The sequence below is a fragment of the Zonotrichia leucophrys genome, chromosome 2, assembly GCF_028769735.1.
Source record: "Zonotrichia leucophrys gambelii isolate GWCS_2022_RI chromosome 2, RI_Zleu_2.0, whole genome shotgun sequence".
Lineage (NCBI taxonomy): Eukaryota > Metazoa > Chordata > Aves > Passeriformes > Passerellidae > Zonotrichia > Zonotrichia leucophrys.
In genome coordinates, this window is record NC_088171.1 from 58,641,821 (window position 1) to 58,664,157 (window position 22,337).

At 38.3% G+C, this 22,337-nt stretch overlaps 1 protein-coding gene across 3 annotated transcripts in view; it reads right to left on the reverse strand.

Moving 5' to 3' along the window:
* Nucleotides 1-1,615: 1,615 nt before the first annotated feature.
* TPPP (tubulin polymerization promoting protein) overlaps nucleotides 1,616-22,337 on the reverse strand; it is a 64,598-nt gene continuing 43,876 nt past the window's right edge. For all 3 annotated transcript variants that reach the window (XM_064705096.1, XM_064705097.1, XM_064705098.1), the window contains 2 exons: nucleotides 22,053-22,206; nucleotides 1,616-10,293 (listed from right to left, as the gene is read on the reverse strand). In XM_064705096.1, coding sequence (XP_064561166.1) covers nucleotides 10,099-10,293; nucleotides 22,053-22,206 — 349 coding nt within the window. In that variant the 3' untranslated portion in view covers nucleotides 1,616-10,098. The remainder of the gene's footprint in view (nucleotides 10,294-22,052; nucleotides 22,207-22,337) is intronic.

Here is a 22,337-nt window from a genome sequence, read left to right on the forward strand (position 1 = left end):
GAGGGGATTTAATAAATACTTATCAGTAAGTATGTGACCTTGGGATTTAATGAATACTTACCAATAAGTATGTGACCAATATGCTTGAGTTATTTTACATTATTAAAGAATTGGTGCCGTGAGTTAAATAGAGGCTAAGGAAATTAAAAAAAAAAGGCTAATTAGAAGACCAGGTTAAGTCCCCTGAAGACTCAGATTTGGCAGAGGTAGCCTTTGCCTTGACACCTCTGTCTGTACAGTCCTGGCTGTGGTAGAACAGCTTGACAGAGCCACGAAAGATCAGCCTGCACGTGATGTATGGACACGAGAGCAGGAGCGCGTAGTTACGGCAAGAGTAGCTACACAGACTGAAAACTAGCAAAAATAATTGTATTCCTGGCGTAAAGAGAACGCATCCTGGCAGAGGGGGGTTATTTTCATTTTAAAGCCATGATGTGAAAGTGGTCTGTAGGGGTGAGTGGGCATTTCTAGAGGCCCTATAGGAAAATAATAAAAAATCCTCTTTTGAAGGAAGAAGGAATCCTCTTTTGAAAATACAGATCTTAGTTTCCTTCTTAGAGGAATCCAAAGAACGAAACCTCATTTGAAAATACAGATCTTAGTGTCTTATATTCTCATAGGGCAGAAGTGTACTATCTTCCCCTATCTTAAAGGCTTTTTGAATAGTAAAGGATTTGATTTTTCCTTTAGGTTCTGCTTCACTATGTATTTTACAGCTTCAGTACCCATACATGCTAAGAGTTACAAGGAGTATAGGTGGCACAGTCCATGGTCTCTGTGCAGGAAGAAAAGCTATTTCAGGACACAGCTGTATTAGATTTCACTTAAAAGGCAGTTCTAAAGAAGGTTGTCTAGTGTGTGAGAACAAGGAATACCATTTCCAGTTTGGGAACAACTGGTGAAGAAACAGGGTAGCTGTAAGCTATTCAGTTATGTCGCCTTGCAGTTGCTAACCACTGGATTAGCAACTGACTGCTCATTTTGTCAATTAACAATTGACACTGCTGCATTTCTAGAGCAGCACTCTAACTTTTTGTTTTGTCACATTATTAATTATACTATTACAATGTTGTGAGTGAAATACTTCAGCCTCCTGCTTCTTGAATAAAATCATGGTATTTGCTACTGGAAAGCTGAGTGATGTTGTTATTTACAAACAGAAGGTCCATATTTGATTTTGGATGTAACATCATTGAAACAATGTTCTATGTAGAGAATTTCTTTCCTTACAAGTAAAATATTTTCAACGCCACTTAAAGAAGATGAGAGAAGTAACTCAGGCTTTTGCACTGAGGAGCAATCTAAGGTAGCTAGTTAAGAACAAATGGCTTCATTGATGACAGATCTCATTTGGTGGATTACCATTATGATGGCTATTCAAGCATCATACAAGAATTTTCAAAATATTAATGGTCAGCTTTAGTCATTATTCCAACTAGGAAAATAAATGGTAAGAAGAAATCAATTCTGCTCAGAACCAGACAGCTGAATATTCAGAGAGTATTTTCATGTAATTTATAAATTCAGCAGCAACTAAATTAACATCTCAACTGTAAAATAACTGTTGCTTACAAAGTTTATGAGCAAATATCATTTACTCAACAAATGCCAGAACTGATGTAGTAACACATTTATTGATCACTTTACCAACTAAAAATACAATTTTATACAGTCAGTCAACAGCAGTAACATACTTTATGAGAAGCTACGCTTTAACAAAATGGTGTTTAAAATATGGATTTCACTATAACTTGTCAAGCCAAGCTTTTACAGGGCTAATCAAAACAACTGCTGCACTTGAACTTTTCCCCTAAAACATCAACAATAATGTTGCAGACAAAGTAGCTTTTCCATTGTTAATGTGGGTTTAGAATTTAACAAGACAACTTCAAAAGGTTTAAAACATCTGTAACATTGTCATTACTTTAACATTCACACAGATAAAGTGATACATTTAATACTTTCTAGCATTAATAAACAGTGTAAAAATATATTGCATATATATATATATATATATATAAATTTGTTTCCTTTTCCTGAAAAAACCTAGTACAAACTAGTAGTATATGATCCCCCCTTCAAGTTTCTTTTACTTATTTTAAAGATTGAAGAGTAATAGTTTTAAATTAACAGAAACAAAGACATGGAAATAAGAGAATCACTGTTGTGCTCCCCCATAACCTCTTGTCATGGTTACTAAGCATATTAACCCCTTGGTGATGGTGTTTCTATTTTTGCTAACACCAGCAAGAATTTTGGAACTGGCTGCAGTGGGGATAAGATTTTGCCCAGTGGGCTTTGCACTGGATGGTGCCTGGCCCCCTTCATCAAGCGGTTAAAAATCTTTGCTTAGGTCATTTTTTTTACTATAGTTAAGATTTAGAAATGCTATGCTCAAGTTGTTCATTTGCAATAATGAAAAGAAGATTCAGTGTTAAATTAGTGAGAAAAAGTAAACTTGTAAAGTTAAATGATCATGTAAGATTTTTTACCGTGTTGAAAATTTCACAGTGAACACAGTAGGCTAGTACAGCTGCATGTTAATGTTTGCAATGCCTGCAATTATAAATATTGCAGGTAATTATTAGCACACAGCAGCTTCCTGGTTGATGAAAGACAAATGAAAATAAGAACAAAAACTATTAAGCTTCACTGAAGGTTTTATCATAGTGTACAGTGCTCCAAGGAAGACCATGTTTAGACCTATCTCCACATCCCAACTGCTTAACAATTAAATTTTAATTAGTGCTCTAGCTCAAAGACAAAACAGTTTTGCCTTCCACCTTTATGATCAGGTCCTGACAGCATGCACATTCAGATTTGTGCAAATGACGAATCAAAACATCTAAACCAAATTAGAAATGGATATTGGAACAGCATGGACTGATAAACATGCTAGCAAAGGAATAATGCATAATGTGGATAAATAAATGGTTTATGACTGAACAAAATCAATCTCATTCAAAAATTATACTTCTCTATAAATATATATTTCTCCTCTAATATTTAAATCTGTGAAACATCACACCTTGCTAAGAATAAACCTCAATACACTTATCCAACACTGACCATTTCTCTGCTTTACAGAATGTAAAGACAAATTACTTTGTATTAAAGCATTGTACAAAAAAATTTCCCTGCTTCAAGAATTTGCCAAAGCTGATATATTCTGAACCCAGCACAAAGATTAAAAATAAACACACTTTTTTGCACACTCTAACTTGGTTTTGCCTATGATCTTACTTTTTCATATACTACAGTGCTAAAAAAAGTAGCTTGCCAACATGATTTTATACAGGACATCAGTTTGTAGGTTAAGTGACTTTACACAAAGCCTTTGTAAAGATCTAGTACATATTTAGCTTGAATATTACAGACATACACAGCATTTCAGTTGCATTAATATAACCCTATTTAACAGAGCCCAGGCTGCATTATTTCACATTATTTAATTACTTTGTTTAAAAATAGCATTTGAGCAAATGCAAGCATACAGAAACTCATCTGATGTAAACTGGAACTTGAAATAATTTACCACTGTGGGGATTCAGACTGCCATAATTTTTTCTTATTTTGTTGTTCATCTATAATGTAGCTCCTGATCAAAACGCAAAGATCAAAATGGATGAATTGAGTGTATTTTCAGGAGCACATTTTTAATTTAGTTGAGTGTAGCTTTACTCGTATTTCTGATTTTTCCTGAAAAATGTGCAAAGTTGTAAAAAAACCTTGTATAAAGATAACTGGAGGTAAGGGCAAATTATGAGCATTATCTTTGAGGTCTTTGGAAATGTTTACATCAAAACTCACTTTGTACAGTGCCATAAGCTTTACAGTAACTCACAAAAAAGAGATGCTGTATACCTGTATTTGAAAATTAATTCATTGGCTATTTAGCTGCAATGGAATATGATAGCAGCTTATCATTTTTCCAAATCAAGTTAGTCAGTTGGGTATTTCAATGCCAATTTCTAAATGCAAGATTTAAAGAGAAAGAAGTCTCTTCCGTAGTTTTGCCCTCATGTATATCCATGTCCCCAGATAGTGCCAGTGTGCATGTACATGAACAGAAAAGATAATTTCTTTAAAAAAAAATTGTTTCAGACTACCAGAACTGCAAATGTGTGCCAAGATACTCAGCCAAGAGGCTGGATTTTCTCCCCTTTTGTTTATGATCAGGCTTATTCTTGCCAAAGTCTACCCTGAGTGGATGATCAAGTAGTTTGAATGAAATAAGCCAATTGAAGTGTTTTCTGACAACAAAGTCAAGAGTTGTATCTTAAACTTGTTCTGAAATCCACCTTCTCCATAGGGTTTTTAAAGCAATATACCAAGTTTAATATACTGAAAAACATGAAAAAATACCAAATATATTAACAGATATTTTTCCCTGCAAGAATAAATTACTTGGACAATTAAGACATGGAGGTTCTATCTGCAATATTATTTTACTTCTTATTATTCTTAGCTAGGACATCATTCAAAGCATTGGTTTTGAGTTTAATGCACCAGCATCAAAGCAACTACAGATTTATTGGTAGTTCTAGGATTCTGAAGAATTTAAAAGAACAACCCTGACTGTAATATTAAGTAAGCCAAATGGGCACTTTGGGGTTGCACAAAATGAGTAACTGATTGTTAAATTCTATTTTATGGGCAAACACTTCAAATACAGGAGGCACACATGTATTAATTGGAGGTACTCCAGACTTTAGGAATTCCACACAAGTTTAAGAGCTGTCGTTATGCTTCTGGTATTTAATTGTACAAAGGTTTAAGCAAGACTTGAGTCCATAGGCAATGTATGACACTCCTGTTTCCTGTTCCCATCTCACTGTACCACAGCTTTATGCTTACTGACAGATGATGAACACCTCTGTGTTTACACAGTGAGTGTCACCTTGCTTCAGGTGGGGCAAATGCAGAGCATAGTTTTAAATGGTTTCTTAAGAGCACTCAGAGGAAAGCTTGCTTTCACTCTTTCTCTCTCTCCTACTTCCTCACCATGGAGAAACTCCTCTTGTCACACTAAATCTATGTTGGAATTGCTGAAGAGTGATTTCTCTCAGAAGAGGGTGGACAGGTAAAACCATAAAAGCCTCCTTAGAAATTCACCTTTATGGAATGAAGGGAGAATGACACCACTCCCAACCAGTCATGCTGAACAGCATTGACTGCAGGACTAGAGCTTGGCCCTAATAAGATTTTAGTTTTTCATCAACATTTACACAGTTTAATTACTTAAGCTGGATCTAAAGAGCATGTGTACACACACAAACCTACAAGACACAAGTCTTGTGCATTACATTACTTAATACCAACTAAGTGACAAACCAAGAACATAATATTCACACTACAAACAACATACACAAAAGTGTAGTTATTTTGGCACACACGCAAGGCTGACAGTCAGTTAAAAGAACACGTACCAGTGCAACATTACATTTGCTCTATCATGAAGGTAAAAGGTTTGCTCTTGGCCAGTGCAAACAGAGAATTCTCAGTCACAGATGACAGGCACATGCCCCCAGAATACATGCATCCCTGAAGGCAGCGTTATGTTTTGACTATCATACATGCAGGCACAAAGAATTAAAATTTATTTCATAACTATGAAAAGTCTTAAGGAAAAAACCTATCAATTACAACTTTAAAGTTTTGGTTTTGGAGGAATATACATGAGGATTTTCTCAACAGATGGTTACAGATGGCTGGGATATCTATCACTTGCAAGTCAAACCCATAGTAGTCATTTGCCTTTTTGTTCTGCCTAATTCCAGCTACTATAAAATATTAATTGAGCCAATAGAGGGGGAAAAAAGGATGACTGAAATGGTACTTTGTGAACAAAGCTTTGTAAAATTCTAAAAACTTGTCAGACTTTTAAATTCAATTGCCAGAATTTTTAGTTTAGGAAAGGTCAGTAAAATACATATTTCAATTCAAAGTATCTTTGAAAGACAATCTCTATGCTGATGAAAAACATAAGCTGTGACATGTATGTAGTTTTCAAATCTCCCTTTCTCTTCCCTAAACAAAAAGGAGGTAAGAAGTATTATAGTTTTAAAAAATAGGGATTAAATTTTGTCTATAGTCTAATATTCAACATTTCCCTTGGGATTCCAAATATTTGACTACAATTAATTACAACTGTTCATATAAGACCCATGAAATTATGTGTGTTTTTTAATGTCTGCTTCTCAGTAATGCTATTGTGATAGCTTTGACAACCACAAAGAACAGGACAATCATTTTTAGTTTTGATACTTCCATACTAATGGTTGCAAAACTCCCTGCAAAACTCTGAACTAAAGCTCATGGAGTGACTAAACAGAATAAGTAAGCAAGCCCTAATAAGAAAATCCCTTTTCACCGCTGCATATTTTACTTGAAAACAACATTATTTTTAGAAACTTATTTGTAATGACTATTCATTTGCCTCAGTAAGAATTTTAGTTTCTTGCTCTCAGTCTTCTCAGGTTTTGATGGTCAGGTTAAGCTTCAGTAGACACACAGGTAAGGATTGTGTACTGCCACAGTATTTAAATGAAATTTGAGTCTATTCTTTAAGGCAGTTATTTCTAAAAGCTATCTGACTTTCTGCTCACATTTTTTTTGGTAGCACCTACTGTAGTAATGAAAGCAAAGACAACTAGGAACAAGAGTGTTTTATAGAAGATGTCACATAAGACAGTGCTACATAGTGGAAGATGCTGAAAATCAAGCTGGAAATTTAGATGGAATCAATTGAGATGCCTCCAAAAGAGAGAGGACAGTAAATCTTATTAGGTTCCCATGTCCTTATTTCAGACATGATGTTCAGTTACAGTCTTCAGCATGGTGCACCAGAAGAGAATATGCTCAACAACACACTAAGGGCTGAAAATGGGGCACCCTCCTCAGCTATCCTTTCCTGTCATCTTTGAGGTATAAGCCGTACTTACTGCCCTGAGAGTTGAGGGAATAGCAGATGAGTAAGAAAATGTACTTTGCCTCATTCCCAAGCAGGCCTGGAACTTAAAAGCTAATAATCAAGCAAGTATTTAGGCTTTTAATTTCCTATCAATATTAGTGGAATAGTAAGAGCTTAAGTAGCTAGTGAACCCCTAATACACAGCTGCATAAGATGCTTTTATTCATAGCTATTATCTTTCACACCAAGCCCAGGAAAAGAGAAAAACCTTTACTATCTTCCCAGTAACAACTTTCCTTTGCAACTGTTACATCAGAATGACTTCTTTTCATGTAACACTTTGAGGTTTAAAACTATCATACTGTAGAAACAAAGTAGAAAATAGAAGTGTGTTCCTCAAAATAAAATACTGCTATCTGAACCATCTTGTCAGGTTCTGATCCCAAGCTTACTGTGGCATTGAAAGAATTTCAAATTTTGCAATAGGTATAAATAAAGTGCTTTTGGTTCATGGCAGGGATTTTATACTGCACAAGCAATGCAAAGTAAACTCTGGCAGAACCTCTGCTTGTTCCATCAGCCTCTTACAGCTCAATTTCTAGACAGTGTCAGCTTGGATCTGTTCGCACTCTCAATTCCCTTGCATGCCTTCGTGTGCTGAACTCTCTCTCACTTTGAACCAAGAGTTTAAAACCTAATTATATCTTAAAATCTTCCTAACCAATCACTCCTCCTGTATGGAAACATTCCGGCATTACAGACTCTGTATTTGGGAAAAGTGTCACCCAGTGTGCCAGACAATAGCTAGCAACAAAGACCCAGGTCAACAGTGTGCTCCTGGACTCTGCAGTAGGCTGGACATCACCCTTTAGTGAGGCTGGGTCCAGAACTTTTCAGTTACCAGTGAGTTATTAGTCAAGTCTTAAAATCAAAAGGAAAAACAGGGACACTGATTTTGCATGTAACTCAGTTGAAGGATTCATCAAGGGTTGTGGGCTCAGCCATTTTATTAATTAGAAAAACTAGGACTACCCTGGAGCTATCTTCGGGTGCCCAGGCACCAGTGACAAAGAAGGCTCTTTACATTTTGACAGTTTACTACCATGCCAGAATAATTTCGCCACTGTTTATCCTATTTTTTGCTTTGGAGTATGGCAGGTCCCCAGTGCGATGCAATAGTGGATAACCTTTCACTGTTCCAGAACACTGGGTAATTCTTGGAAAGGATTCACAAAGCTGAACACTTTGCATCCTGAGCATCTTTACATACACCTAAACTCTTCACAGGTAACCAAAGTCATCTGTGGGAAAAGCAATTTAAATCTTCAGGAGCATGTGCTGTGTTTTGGCAAACTTCCCTCCCGCTTAAAAACAAACATCAAAATGAATTATAAACAAACAAAAGGATGTCCAAGTCCACAAGGAAGTCCTTGCCTTTTGTTTGCTATTGTTTTGGTTTTAGGCTGATGTATGGGCTCAAAGGGTCACTGAGGACAAAGTTACAGGACAGGGTACCACACAATGTCAGCAGAATAAAACATGAACAGTTTAAGGGCTGAAAACCAGAGCTCTCTTTCCATACATTGGCCAAATACAGACTGTTCACCTGCATGGCACATGACAGCACACACTGCTCACCCACATTTACGTACTCTCAGTGGGATGCTGGTACGGGTGGAGGGAGAGCAATACATCTATTAACCTTTATTAAGAGTTGAACATGAAAATCAGGGCACAAGCTCTTTTTGAAACAAAGCAAGGCAGAACTGCAAAGAGCTGGTTTTGAATACTGAACATCCTATCTTTCATAACTTTAGAGAAGCAGAGTAATACATCAAGGTACTTGTTCAGCTCTTGCAGAAAATTAGAATGGCCTTTTCTCTCCTTGTCAACCAATACTGAAAAAAGTTATTTTTATTCCAATTAATTTCTTTCAGCATTCTGGACCCCAGCTAGGTCACACTCAGCTGCCTGTACCCTTTGGGACTGGCTCTCCTGGTAACATTGGAAAGCCATTCCCAGCAATACTATCATTCCCAAGTCTGGTAGCAAAAGTGAACAGAGAATCAAATCCCTTGGATTCGAATGAATCAACCATAAAATGTAGTTTATGGTTATAATGATTTGGGGTTTTTTTTGAGGGAAAATTGCACCTGATTACATAGATATTAATTGTATATGTCCTTACTCCAAGGGGCCATAAGCTTTCCTTACATATGTTAGAGCTTAAAGGGACTATGTGCCAACATATGTGCAAAACATTCCTTTAATAGTAATCTGATTGGCAGTATTAAGTCATAAACAATATTTTAAAGTATTATTAGCTTAATGCCCTTTTCACTTCCAATGTGAGGCAGTGCAAACTTGAAAACAGACTGAAAATCCTTAACTATACTTTCTTAGTCATGTCTTGCTCCTCACCTCTCAGGTTACTACAATAGCTCCATCCAAATCCAGCCAGTCAGAACCATGCTACAGTAGACACAAGAAAAGCACAAAGTATAGACAGGAGGAAAGTAAGGGCTGGAATTTTCCAACTCTTTCTGCTGACATAAAATACTTTAGAGCCTATATTGTCCTAGAAATAGGGGTTTTTTTCCAGTTTTTCAATAAGTGGTATATGACAATCACAGGCTAGAACCTCGTATATTACTACCACTTACTTCCCCATAGTTTATTTAAGAGAAGTGCTAGATTCCATATAAGACATTTAAAAAAAACCCCTAAAATAATAGTCAAATGAAACTGTGTAAGTAATGGGATATTCTTAAGAAAGACTGCTACGAAAGATCCTCTTTTCAAGAGGTTCTCTTTGACATCATCAGGGCAACTGAACACCAAGGAATGTTTGAGTTATTTTGCTTGAATTGACAAAGTGTGGTATAACTGCTCTTGACTTTGGCTTTGTTGTTTGTTGATCTGGGTTTTTTTCCTAAAGCTCAACAAAATAATGTCTTTTTTATACCTACACATTTATTTATTTTTGCCAATATATGAATGAGGAATGTAATGAAGTGGCATTGTGCTGCAAGTAGCTCAGCAGATGTTGAAATCAGTTCCAGTTCCTGAAGACAACTTCTTGACAACATAGTCTCAACATTCACAATAACTGAAACATGTGGGATTCATAACATCATCCTTACAAATGTATACTCTATTCCCCTCTGTGTTGTAAACCCTCAGCCTTACTTGTTTCCTTGTACTTTATGATCATATGTGCCTGCATGCTTATAACCAGATACATATCCTGAGTTATCCACCAGATCTTCTCGGCCAGCTCTGCCTTTTCCTTTCCCACTGGCATCAAACCTCTCTTTGTGAGAACCCGTGAATTTTGAAGTATCTGTAAGGCGTGAAACAGTTGGAGATGAAACGGTTTTCTATTGGAAGAAAAAAAAGAAACAAAACAAAAAAGACACATCATAAATCAGCTATTCTTAATACAGATATGTTTACATGCTACCAAGATTTAAATCTTTCTAATGACAAAGACTATGCAAATACCTACTCCTTCCCAGCAATACCATACAAAAGATGTTTGTTTCTTGCCATTACATACAATGACAATAATAATATAGCAGAAAAGGAAACAGCAAAAATTATGTCAAAACCTTTTGGAAGAGACTTTCAGTATAAGATACTTTTGATTAATAATCAAGTTCTAAGCACCAAGGATACAAAGAAGTTTCATCTCGATTTCACATTTTGAACTATGTTCAAAATCCATTATGTCAACATGAAAGTATAAAACCATGGCTGCACCAATATAGAAAAGGTATTCCAATACAACTAGAATTCATTGCTTCAAAAGACAATTTCATTCTAAACTCTAGGTTTCATGAGAGAAGTAACAAACTGGAAGGACTGAAAGTAATTTCTAATATTAGAAAATTAGCAGTCCATGAAATGGCACTGAGCAAAGACTTTTCTCCCACTGAGTCATATCAGGCTCAAAAATCAGTTTTGTTGTCATCAGGATAAAAAATATTTGACTACAGAAACAGAAAAAAAAAATTATTGCACATAACAATATAGAAGCATGATAACCTCTGTGCTTGGACTAGGAGCAGCCTCTTTGATCCTTAAATTTATATTTTATTTATTTATATTAATTAATTATATTACATTTTAATTTTATTTATTTATTTATTTAAAATCATGTGAAGAAAAAACACGCAAGACTTTTTGTCTTTTAAGAAAGAGTGCTAAAATATGAGCATTTTTTATGTGCGTCACCTGTCACTATCTGAAAGAAAATGACCACTGGAGCAGTCTTTGCTCAAAACAGCATTGCTAAATGACCTTTAGGGACTTCTGTCTTGCAGTCTTTAGAGTACTATTTGCAGAGGTGGTTATTTTCCTATACTGAAAAAATAGGTATCAAGACAATGCTTAGGAAGAAGTATTGGTCTAATATATACTGTTTACTTGTTCACATTGACCTGGTAGCACCTTTTAACAAGGAAGACTCCAAATGAAAGACAAGGGCAATATATTCAATATGGAGTTAATTAAACTTAAATCATATTTGCTTTCTGTGTATTTAAAAAACATTACTTTACAGAAAATCAGTTTTGTCTACATGTGCATACACTCTCTACCATCACACCCACAGAGAAGTCTCAGAAATTCTCTGTTGACTGCCCTTTCCTTTACCTAATTCATTCTCAGGACAGACGGCTCTTCTGAGAATTTGTAATGGTAAAGTTAATCATTATTTGAAAAAGAAAGACTACAGCTTCTGCTCCTCTGTTTCAAAGGTGCAGCATGAAATGTATGAAGTTTTCCTCAATACACAAACTACAATAAAAACATATGAGAATTTTTGTACAGCAACATATTTAGTAACATACATATTAAAATTTGTGTGAGTGGATGGAAATGCACACATATTAACATGCAAGAAGAAACAGTACAACAAGGATTAATAGAATGGCTCATGACAAAAATGAAAGATGTTCCCAGAAAACTATTCCCAGTGGTAAACTTGAGAAATGTGGTGTTTATATCAAGACACCTGCATTCTGATAAGACCTCGACACACATGCCTTATAAGGTGCATCTTTACAAGACAGCAGCCACACAAGGCCTTCCTTTTCTTATTAATATTTAGACACGTTTCAAACCAACAAAGAAAACTGAGGATGGGCAACAGCTTGGCAGGTTAAAAAATATAATATTTTTGTCCCAAAAAGCAATTAAGCAAAACCTAAAACCACAGCACAAGGAACAGCACAAATCCAGAGCAAGAGCAACAGCGATCCCACATCATGTGATCTTTCAGCCCAAGATGGATCAGAACGTTTCCTGCATCACAGGAGTCATAATATATGACTTGAACATTAAAGGCAGTAGCTGCAAGGCAAACATTCCTTCTCTGAATTGCTTTTTACTGAGTAAGAAATACAGCCTTTTCCTAAGTTGTATGTCAAGTCACTGATGTGCCCCTTCCTACATATGACAGATTACTACAATTGAAATAATGTTGATTTGCTGCTGGCAAAATTCTTATAAAATGAAAGGCTCACCTTGTTTCCAACAATACAAAATCCAAGCAATGTTAATTCCTTGCACATTATGCTATCACTCCCTGAACTGATGTATCTATATAAAAGATCAGAGATGAGATGCCACCACAAGGCTATGCAGAACACCTCATTTCTCCTGTTCCTTCTTTTCCATCATTGTTATGATGAACATGTATACATTAAAAAGAAAATATTCGTTTCTTTTTAAGGTGAGGTGAACATTTTTAAAGTTGTGCTAAGATGCTTTCATTCTAAAAAGTCTTTGTAAATACAGAGTAGAATACACAACAACTTTACGCCCATCCTGGGCTCCTCAACCAGAAGCAGCTAGTGGTACTATATATCACAGAATCATAGAAAAGTCCTGAGACTGAGCACAACTAAAAAAAAGCCTTGCACCATCATCTTTGCACCCTCCCTTCAGGTATTTATATACATGGATATGGGATTCACCCTTGAGCCTTCTCCAGGTTACACAGTCCCAGCTCCCTCAGCCTCTCATCACAGGAGATATGCTCCAGTCCCTCCATCATCTTTATGGTCCTTTTCTGGACTCTCTCCAGTAGATTATCAGTCATCTCCAGGGAGCCTAGAACTGAATGCAGGACTTCAGATGAGATTTCACCAGTGCTGAGCAGAGGGGAAGGAACACCCTGTTTGCTTGGCAATACTTCTTGTGCAGCTGAGATACCAGCTCACTGGTTCATGTTCAGCTTGGTGTCCACGAACACTCCCAGGTCCATTTCAACCAATTTCCTTTCCATCTGCATGGCCCCCTGCACATACTGGTGAATGGGGCTCTTCCCTCACCTGTTGCAGGACTTTGCATTGCTTGCTGAGCTTGCTGAAGTTCCTGCCAGCCCAGATCTCCAGCCTGTGAGGACCCTCTGGATGGCAACCATCCCATCTGGATGACCTATCAGCCACTCCTCCCACCTCTGTGTCATCACAAACTCACTGAAAGTATACCACACACTATCATGAAGATGATTAATGAAGACGCTAAACAGGACTCAACTCAGTATGGACCCCTGAGGTACACCACTGTTTTCCAGCCTCCAACTAGACTTTGCACTGTTCATCAATACCTTCAGGGCCCAACCATTCAGCCTGTTTTCAATCCACTTCAGTTTCTGCCCATCCAGCCACTACAGCACCAGCTTGAGGGGCTGTGAGACTCTTTTAAGAGATGACATCAAAGGCCTTACTGAAGCCTGGGAAGACATTGGACTGGACTACTCCCTTCTTGCCCAGTCTACTTGGGCAGTCATTTAATTGTACAAGTTTACAGGTCAGTCAAGCACAACTCTCCCTTGGTGATCAACCATGCTGATTACTCCTGATGGCTTTCTTCTCCTTCATGTGCCTAGATATGATTTCTAGGACCAGCTGTACCATTACTTTCAGTGTTTTAACATGAAAAATTTATCCATAAAGATTCCTCTATAAGCTGATGACTTATTTTTAGTGAAAAGCCTTTAGAAACTGATTGTGCAAGCAACAGTTCTTATCAAAATGGTTCTTTTCTGTTTCTGAAAAAAAAACAACTATGCAGATTAAACTGGGTATTAAGCAAAAGGCAAAACCAATTGAAAGGGTGGCCATGAGCTCATTCTCTACAATCCATCTGCTCATTATTGCACAAGGGTATGGGGGGGCAAATAAAAAAAGTGGGGAGTGGAGGGAGAAAGCTGACCATTCTTCTTAAGTAAAGAAAAATGTAGGAAGAAATATAGTGAAGAGCACAAAGGGCTGGATGAGAACAATTTCCACAATACCAAGTTACTACTCTACTCTCCCTTCTTTTTCACAATGAATCACATACAAATGATTCTGCCTTGTCATATAGCAATTCTGCTTGAACTGTTTATTATCTAGAGTAAGTTATATAATCTCTCATTATTCTAAAGGAAATAAATTCCTTGGGGCTAATCTCCTCTTTTTTTTTCTCTGAGACCATAGAAGTCTTCATTTTCCATCTCTTATTTGCACACACAGTCAACCACAAAGTTTGCACATAAAAGAAAGTGCCCATGAACTTCAATTTTTTATTTAAAAAAAAACTTTGTCTAAGGAAGAAAGTTTTACTTAGCACAACAGAATCAAACATAATCATTTAGTGCTCCAAATTGAGTTTATTAATTTTTTTGTGCATTTTTTTTCTTAGAAACTCAGTATTTTTCCTCACTTTGTGTTAGTGTCTACAAAGCAGTGCTGCTAAGATAGCAAGGGGCTTGGAGCATGTGACATACATGGAAAAGATGATGGGAATGTGTTTATAAGGACTCAGAATTAAAAAGGGAGAGACAAATCATATTCCTGTCCTCAACAGAGTGGTTATATTAGAAACAGAGACGATTTGGAAGTAAACAATAATGGGCATGATTTGGAAGATATGAAATTCCAAGTAGACACATGAGAATTTTTCACCACTGTGGTTGGTCAAGCCTGGAAAGGGGGGGATTCTCTGTTTCTGAGAACTACCAAAACTTAAAATGATTAAGTCACAGAACAACTTAGGTTGGAAAGAACCTTTGAGTATGAGTGTTTATCTAGTATAGGGCCCTGCTCACAGCAAGGCTCCAACAGGCTTACATAGAAACTCCTCCAGTCAAGTCCTGAACACCTGCGAAGCCCCATAGCCTCCATGGGCAACTTGTTCCAGGGTCTGACAACACTGCAGGTAAGTAAAAAAACCAAAACAATCCAACATCTCATCCAAATTCCCTATTACCAATAGTGCAACTTCTGTCTGAAGCAGCCCTCATACCAAAGACAGGAAGTGAAAGCTGTAGTCTTTAAACTTTGAAAACCTTAACAAATGCCACATTCCTCCCTTGCCCTCTCTTGAGAAAGACAACTCTGCAAACTTACACAGATTTTGCTGGCTACCTCATGATAACTAATGAATCAAAGACCAGTTTACAGAGCAAGCAACACAATCCACTTCAAGATTATATTCAAGAATTTGAATTAGTTCCAGAAATGCATTATCAGCCCAAAGAAAACTGAAATGAACTACTGTAAAAAGGAAATGAGGGCACAGAAGTCAAGAACATTAATTTTCTCTACTGTAGTAGAAGTATATAGCAATTTGCCAAAGAAAAATATATGAACTGAAAGCTCTGCAGCTGCACTGGCTTGGCTTGTTTGCAGCAGGAAAACTGTATGATTTTATAGACTCCAAAGACCCCACAAAATCAACTCTTGTGTCAAAAGGCTAGAAGCATCACATGATGTGCTGCCACATCACATCGTGAAGCCACAATCATGAAAATAAGGTAACAGTGTGAGACTGGAAGATTTCCCACACTTTCAACACTTTTCCCTCCAGAACAAAGCTGAGGCAAAGAGGAAAGACAAATCAGTGCTGCCAAGGTAGTGTTCCTCATTTTCTGTCAGCACACATTACCATCCCTTCCTCAAAGCTCACAGTTCAAAACCCAAGCAAATGTCACAAAAGCTTTGCACCCAGCACAGTGCAAAGGGCTTCACGAGCAGGGCAGTGCAGCCCACACTCCTGCAGCTGCACAGGGCTCACTCCTGCAGCACCACAGCCCCTGGCAAGCTTGCAGCAACTCTGTGCTGGGCAGCTCTGCACACAGCATGGCACCATTCCCAAAAGGCTTTCCACAACCACTTCCTGGGAAGGAAAAGCACCGAGAAAATCTACTGGACTTCAGGAATATCACACCTTCCAAACAAACACCCAGTGCCCTGGTTTCCACAATGAACTCTTGGCTCCACTCAAACAACTTTGCCTCAAGGTATTTTCTACTGCTTGCCATCGCTGACAAAGATTTGGGCTTCACTTAAAGCTGCTCCACAGCTTAGGCAGAAACTTAATGATGCAAAACCCTGCAGTTGGGTTTCCTGCTTGGTTTTCCTTCCTGAATTACAAATGTCCAGATAGTACAGAAATAGTCCCTGCCTGCCTGAGGGACTGAGTCTCTTCAGCAATCAGTGCTGGGAGTGCCTGCACGGCCAAAAAACACTGGTGACAGACAGGAGGTGAGCTGCTCCTCTTACTCCTCACCACAAGGGTGCAACGCCTTAGCCACAGTACTCCTGGCCACACTGTCAGCCGCAGTCAGTCTTCCTCTGAATGCTTTCCAACATCTGCTCCTTCAACCATAAAACTTCACTATCTAACAGCACATCCTCCTAGAAAAAGCTGCCATGGAGATTTCTTTATGCAACTAAAATGTTCTGGGAGCCTGCAGAATCAGCACCAACATTCATAGTCTCAGCAAGGTTTTGAAAAATTATCATTTTACAACCTTTGTAAAAATAGGAAACAAAAAATGACTGCAACATGGAAAAAGAATTTCAAAGGGAAAGTCTGCCGCCCTTTTGAGGGATGTGGGGGGCATTGTACCACAACTCCATACCAAAACTGTTTTTACTTTGTTTTTAAATTCATGGGAATGCACGCACATGTATTAGAAGTCTGCAGAAAGTCAGAAACAGAGATCAAGCTTCAAATAAAATTTGGATTTTATTCATGTTCCTTTGCTTTAGCACATGTACAGACACATCAACACAAAAGTAAATGATAAACAACTCCACTTTAATAATGACGGAAAGTAGCATCATTTTAATGAACCCTGGTGAGACCTTTCAATGGAATGGTTCCCAGTAATGCCGGTCAGATGATACAGCACTGCAAGTCCTAATTCTATATACATACCTAAACCTTCGCACTTACTAGGAGCCCAGCCAGAGATAAAGAAAAGATATCAAAATGGTTCCTTATATGTGACACCACTTAGGGCAAAATTCACATAAATGTGCCTGACCCAGGTCTAGCTCCATCAAGAGATGATCATGTGAAGTCCAGCTGTCAGATGTTATTTGGCAGCTACGAGAGACCCCTTCCTTTCCTCCTCTCTAAGATTAGCCCCTTAACTGCAGTTCTCCAGCATTTCAACAGTCCAAGTAACTGCATCATCCCAACTCATGGGATCTTGCTGCCTTATTAATAGGATCTCCCTCAAAAACAGTGTGCCAACATTTCTCTGAGGAGTTTTTCATTCTTTTTGGTGGTGAAGACAAAACAGAAGGGGAAATATATTATAAAGCCCTTTTTTTTCAGTGAGGGTGTTGTTGAATCCTTCTTCAATTTAATGTTACAACCAATCTTTAATGAGACTTGGTCCAAAGCTAGATGCTGTCAACATAAGCCTTTACATATACTACCATCCCTCTTCCTCATTTTTTAAATGTATTTCCAGGAGAGCCTCTATTCATCCCGCGCAGCACTCCAGTTAGAAGAGTTAACACACCTGCACAATCCCAGCGATTCACATCTCTGCAACTAATTTGCCCTGCTTTCCCCATACTATATGCTTTTGTGTGCAGGCATCAGAGATAGACCCCATGTCCTGCTGCATTTATAGAAGGGTAAAAATCTCCCTTGCCAGGCTTGTCCCCCAAACATATCTGCTCTGCCCCTTATGATCTTTCATCTTCAGGTTATGGCAACCTTCCATACCCAGTCTAGTAGTCTCCTCAGCAGATCAGTAGGCTTAGTTTGTAAAGATACTCTTGTTCTACTTTGTTAGATTTATTCCATCCCTGCTGAGTAGCCCTCATTTCTCTAGTCCTAGAAGCCAAAGCCCCATCTTCAAGAGAAGCCATACAGTCCACTTCTACCCAATCTTTTCTCCTCCCAGGACTGGCAAGGCACGATCTTAGCTCCTTACTCATCACCCTCATCCTTAAACCTCTGTAGTTCCTCTTCATATGCACCAGGTTACCTCCAGAGCAGTACTCTGGGTATCCACAAGGAAGAGAAAGGAAGAAGAGGTCGATGTGGGGAGGTTGGACAAATCTTGGCTGTGCATCTGCAACAATCCCAGATCCTGGCACCTACCAAGCAATAAAACTCCTGAGACATCAGGTGAGATCAGAAAATACATGCCTTGATCATCCACAAGAAGAATCTCCAGTAATTTTCTGTGACTGGTACCCATTGCTCCTGACTCATGGTACAGCACTATTGCCAGAGTATAGTGTCAACCGTTATGGAACAGGGAAGTGTAATAGCACATGAGATATTTGGGATGGCAAAATCTTCTGTGACTATTCACTCAACTCCTTTCCAGATTTTCACTAACACACAGCTCATGCTAAGGCCTGACATAACTACAAATCTGTGGCCAGCCAAGGATTCATTCAAGCAAGGATTCTTAAAAGAACCTGTCTGTCCTCACAGTGTGAGATAGTGCTGCTCAGCATTATCACTCATTTCCCCCTTTTTGTGTGAACACTAAATTCAGGTTCAGCTGACTCTGATGTGTCTTGTTGATCCTCACCAGTGCTTAGGATACTGTATGTATTCTGAAATTGAACAACTGCGGGTGGAGCGGATCTGTGATCTTTTGTTGCCAGAAGCCACAACCTTTCAGCCTTTTCTATCTCAGTCTCTGTCCACTTGGTCTTCAGCTGTCACTGCTTCCTCACCTTGTGTAGCTTGGGTTTTCCACAAATACCACGTCAGTCTCCTCTTCATCTTCTCCCACCGTGGAATCTCAGGACCTCGACTACAGCACATCTCCCACAAGAGTGGCCACCATTGCCCTGACCTCCAGGAAGACACAGAAGCTCTCTGAAGCATTCAAGGTGGATACAGGACTTCCTAAGAGAGCCAAGGACTTTCAGTTCTGCAGACTTCTAAATCTTAATGGAAGTCCATGTGCTGGACAGTATCTCCTGCAGCTTTTTCAGACTACCACTGTATAGTCTTCAAGCAGATTCACATAGTCCTAAATGGAACTCCTAGGCCTCTTTGCAATTCTGCTGCAACAACTGTTTTGTCTCATTTACCACACTCTGGATGTACTCTGGCTTCCTTGCTCTTGCCCTAACAGGTATGTTTTGGTGATAATATGATCCTGCCCACATCAACATCTCCCATCATCTAGCTTTTAAAGTGCTGTTGCTGCTGTACTGCCCTGCCACCCACACTCCTCTCACCATGAATCTCACTGGATTGAGTCCTGAACAACCTGATCTGGCTTTAAGTTACCCCTCTTGTGAAGAAAAAGGTTTGAATGAGATCAACTCAGATTCCTTGCACTTGAAATTGTTCTGCATTTCTATGTCATGAATATACCCTGAAGTTCAACTGGTTTTATTTTAACAGCAAACAATAACCAAAGTAAAGATCTGTTTCCCAGGAGGTGCAAAAATGCATTCAGGATGGTTATGGCACACAGTTCTTGGTACAGGAAAAGAAAGAACCTCAGTTTTGCTCTCTGTAACCTTTGTGCAGGAATGAGGACAATTAAAAGGCCCTAGACTTTATTTACATGTCTGTTTACAAGCCGCCAAAGTTACATGACCTACACCATATATTCTATTGAGAGATTACCACCAAGTGAGCTAATAAAGCCACTGGCTTCATTAACCTGTATCATGTTCCCGTGTTTTTCTTCCTCTGTGACAAAATCAATAATATATGTTCTGTTTCCAGATTGGAAAGCAGCCTAAAATTCACTTGGTTTCAATGTCTGGCTGCTGAGCCTTCTCAACCACATCAACAACAAGCAGGGATTTTTGTAATTCTATGACATTCTGAAGGAGAAGAAAAAAATAAACAGGAGAAGATAAAAGATCTTCCATTACTTCTATCCCAACATGCACTAAAATCCTCATTGTCTGATGTGAAGGTAAACTTTCCAACTGTTCTGCTGGAGGAGTGCTTTCCCCAGGCTGCCATTTAGTCCACACATACTGACCCTACCACCTACCTCTCCAGAATACCCAGTGCAGAATATGAGAAGAAGTCAAGACACTAAGTTCCCCACGTGCTGCTGAAGTATTCTTATCCACAAGCTTCACTTAATCATACTTTCAACTCCTTCCCTAATATGTTTAGAGTAATGTGTCAGTAGTCACAAAAAGTTTTCTGTCTGAGACCTGAACCAAATCTACATGATCTATAGCAGAGTTTTACAGAGCAGGGCACACACTACAAGGCATGACTTACCTTAGAACTTTTAAGAAAAGCTTAAAGTAACTTTATCTAACCATACAGAAAGCAGCACAATTTGAAATTTCCACAATACTGACTTCCCAAAGTAAACTATTCTCTTGTATAGAGAATTCATATCCGTGCTCCTGGACTGCAGGAGGAGAGTGGCCTTGTATTCATTTATTTATTTTAATGTCTTGAATTGCCAAGTTTGTGGGTCTTTTTTACCAACCAGGAACTAAATTAGCATGAGAAAACAAACATGAAATTTGGTTTTACATACACACATGCACACACTCCCACTCTGCACTCTCCCTCCTTTTTAAGCTCTGCCTCCTGCCCCTTACTTTTCCAGGTAGCAGAACAAGATATTCTGATCCCCTTAACTTCTCAACTCTCCCCAGAAGGGCACATATTGAACAGTCAAGCCTCACATCTCTGGCTCATATTCCCCTCCACTCTTTCTCCCCTTCCTGCTCACTCATATACCTCTGCTGAACCTATGTGATACTACGTTGCATCTGCAAAGCTCTCTCATCCATGCATCCCACACAGAAAGAGACTATTCCTTTAGTAGTAGACACTGTTCGTTTCAATGTCTGCCTCCTAAAATACCCAAAATGGAAGCAGGAGTGAGGTGTAGAAGAATGTACACAATTTGAGAGAAGACTCCCTGAACAGATGAAGAAGTTATTCAAATCTATTAAGGCAAGTGAAGAACACAAAGGAAGGTTCAAGTTTTAAGTCTGTATCAAAATCACCACTTGTTTTAAATAAGAGTAGAAGAGCAATAAAATAAAAACTTGCAAAAAGCTAACTTATTTTAGAACTCAAAAGAGATATTTCCACTTGATGTTTACATTGATCATTTATAGAGAACCAGTTTCTGAAAAGATTACATTTTCATTCAGAGCTTTACAGGCAAAATTCAGGAGGATCACAAATTTTAAGCAGATGAACTAAACTGACAGAACTATTCAAGCTGATGGTACACTATCTCCGAAAATACTGGAAAAAAGCTTGCCTAGCCTGGGCATCTAAAAGGGCAATCAAGCTAATGTACAGTATGCTTTATAGCTCCCTTTTCACATACAAAGCTCAACACCAGTATTTTAAAATGAAAAAGACAGAACATTATAGCTCTGACAGACTTGGAACAAAAAAGAAACAAAGACCAGACCACATGATAATTATTCCCAGATTTTCAGTGTTCTGGGATTCACATGGTGTAATTAAATGTATTTTAAGATGCCTTTGCTTTCTGGTATTTCACAAAACATCTTAAAACTTTTTATTGAGGCTCTAATGTCATTATACTCCTTTTGATTTGGATACACCACTCTTCAAAAACATTTCATTGTTCTAAGCATGCACAAGCTCAGGTGCTACTGACGTGCTACTATGTGATAGTACAATTCCTAGAAGAAACAATGACAGCACCACACAGGAACACACAGTAGCACAATACTTAGTTGTTGCACAGTCTTTGCTCCAATTCTGCTTTGCAATTGCTACCTTCGGGCTCACAGAGAAATTGGATTTGTGGATTGTGGAGGGAAGTGGTAAACATAACAACACTGCAATAGAACAAAGGACAGGTAGAAACAATCTGTCCATGAGACCAGTAACATACCGTTACTCCAGTTAAACCTGGGCCTTTTCCTTCAATTAGTTTATACATTTCTTGAAGTGCTTCCTCATCACTTTTGCCTTTAAATCGCTTCTTGGAGAGTTCTTGAAGAGCTTCCTTAAACTGCTCAAAAGTAATAGTTCTTACAGACTTTCCCCTGTTGAAACACACAATTGAAAGAATTTACAAGAGAGCACAAAAAGCAATTGAAAGAAATTACAAGAGAGCACAAAAAGCATTTCAGGAATAGCAAAATGGTTTCAGTTTACCACAGTGAACGACAGAAAA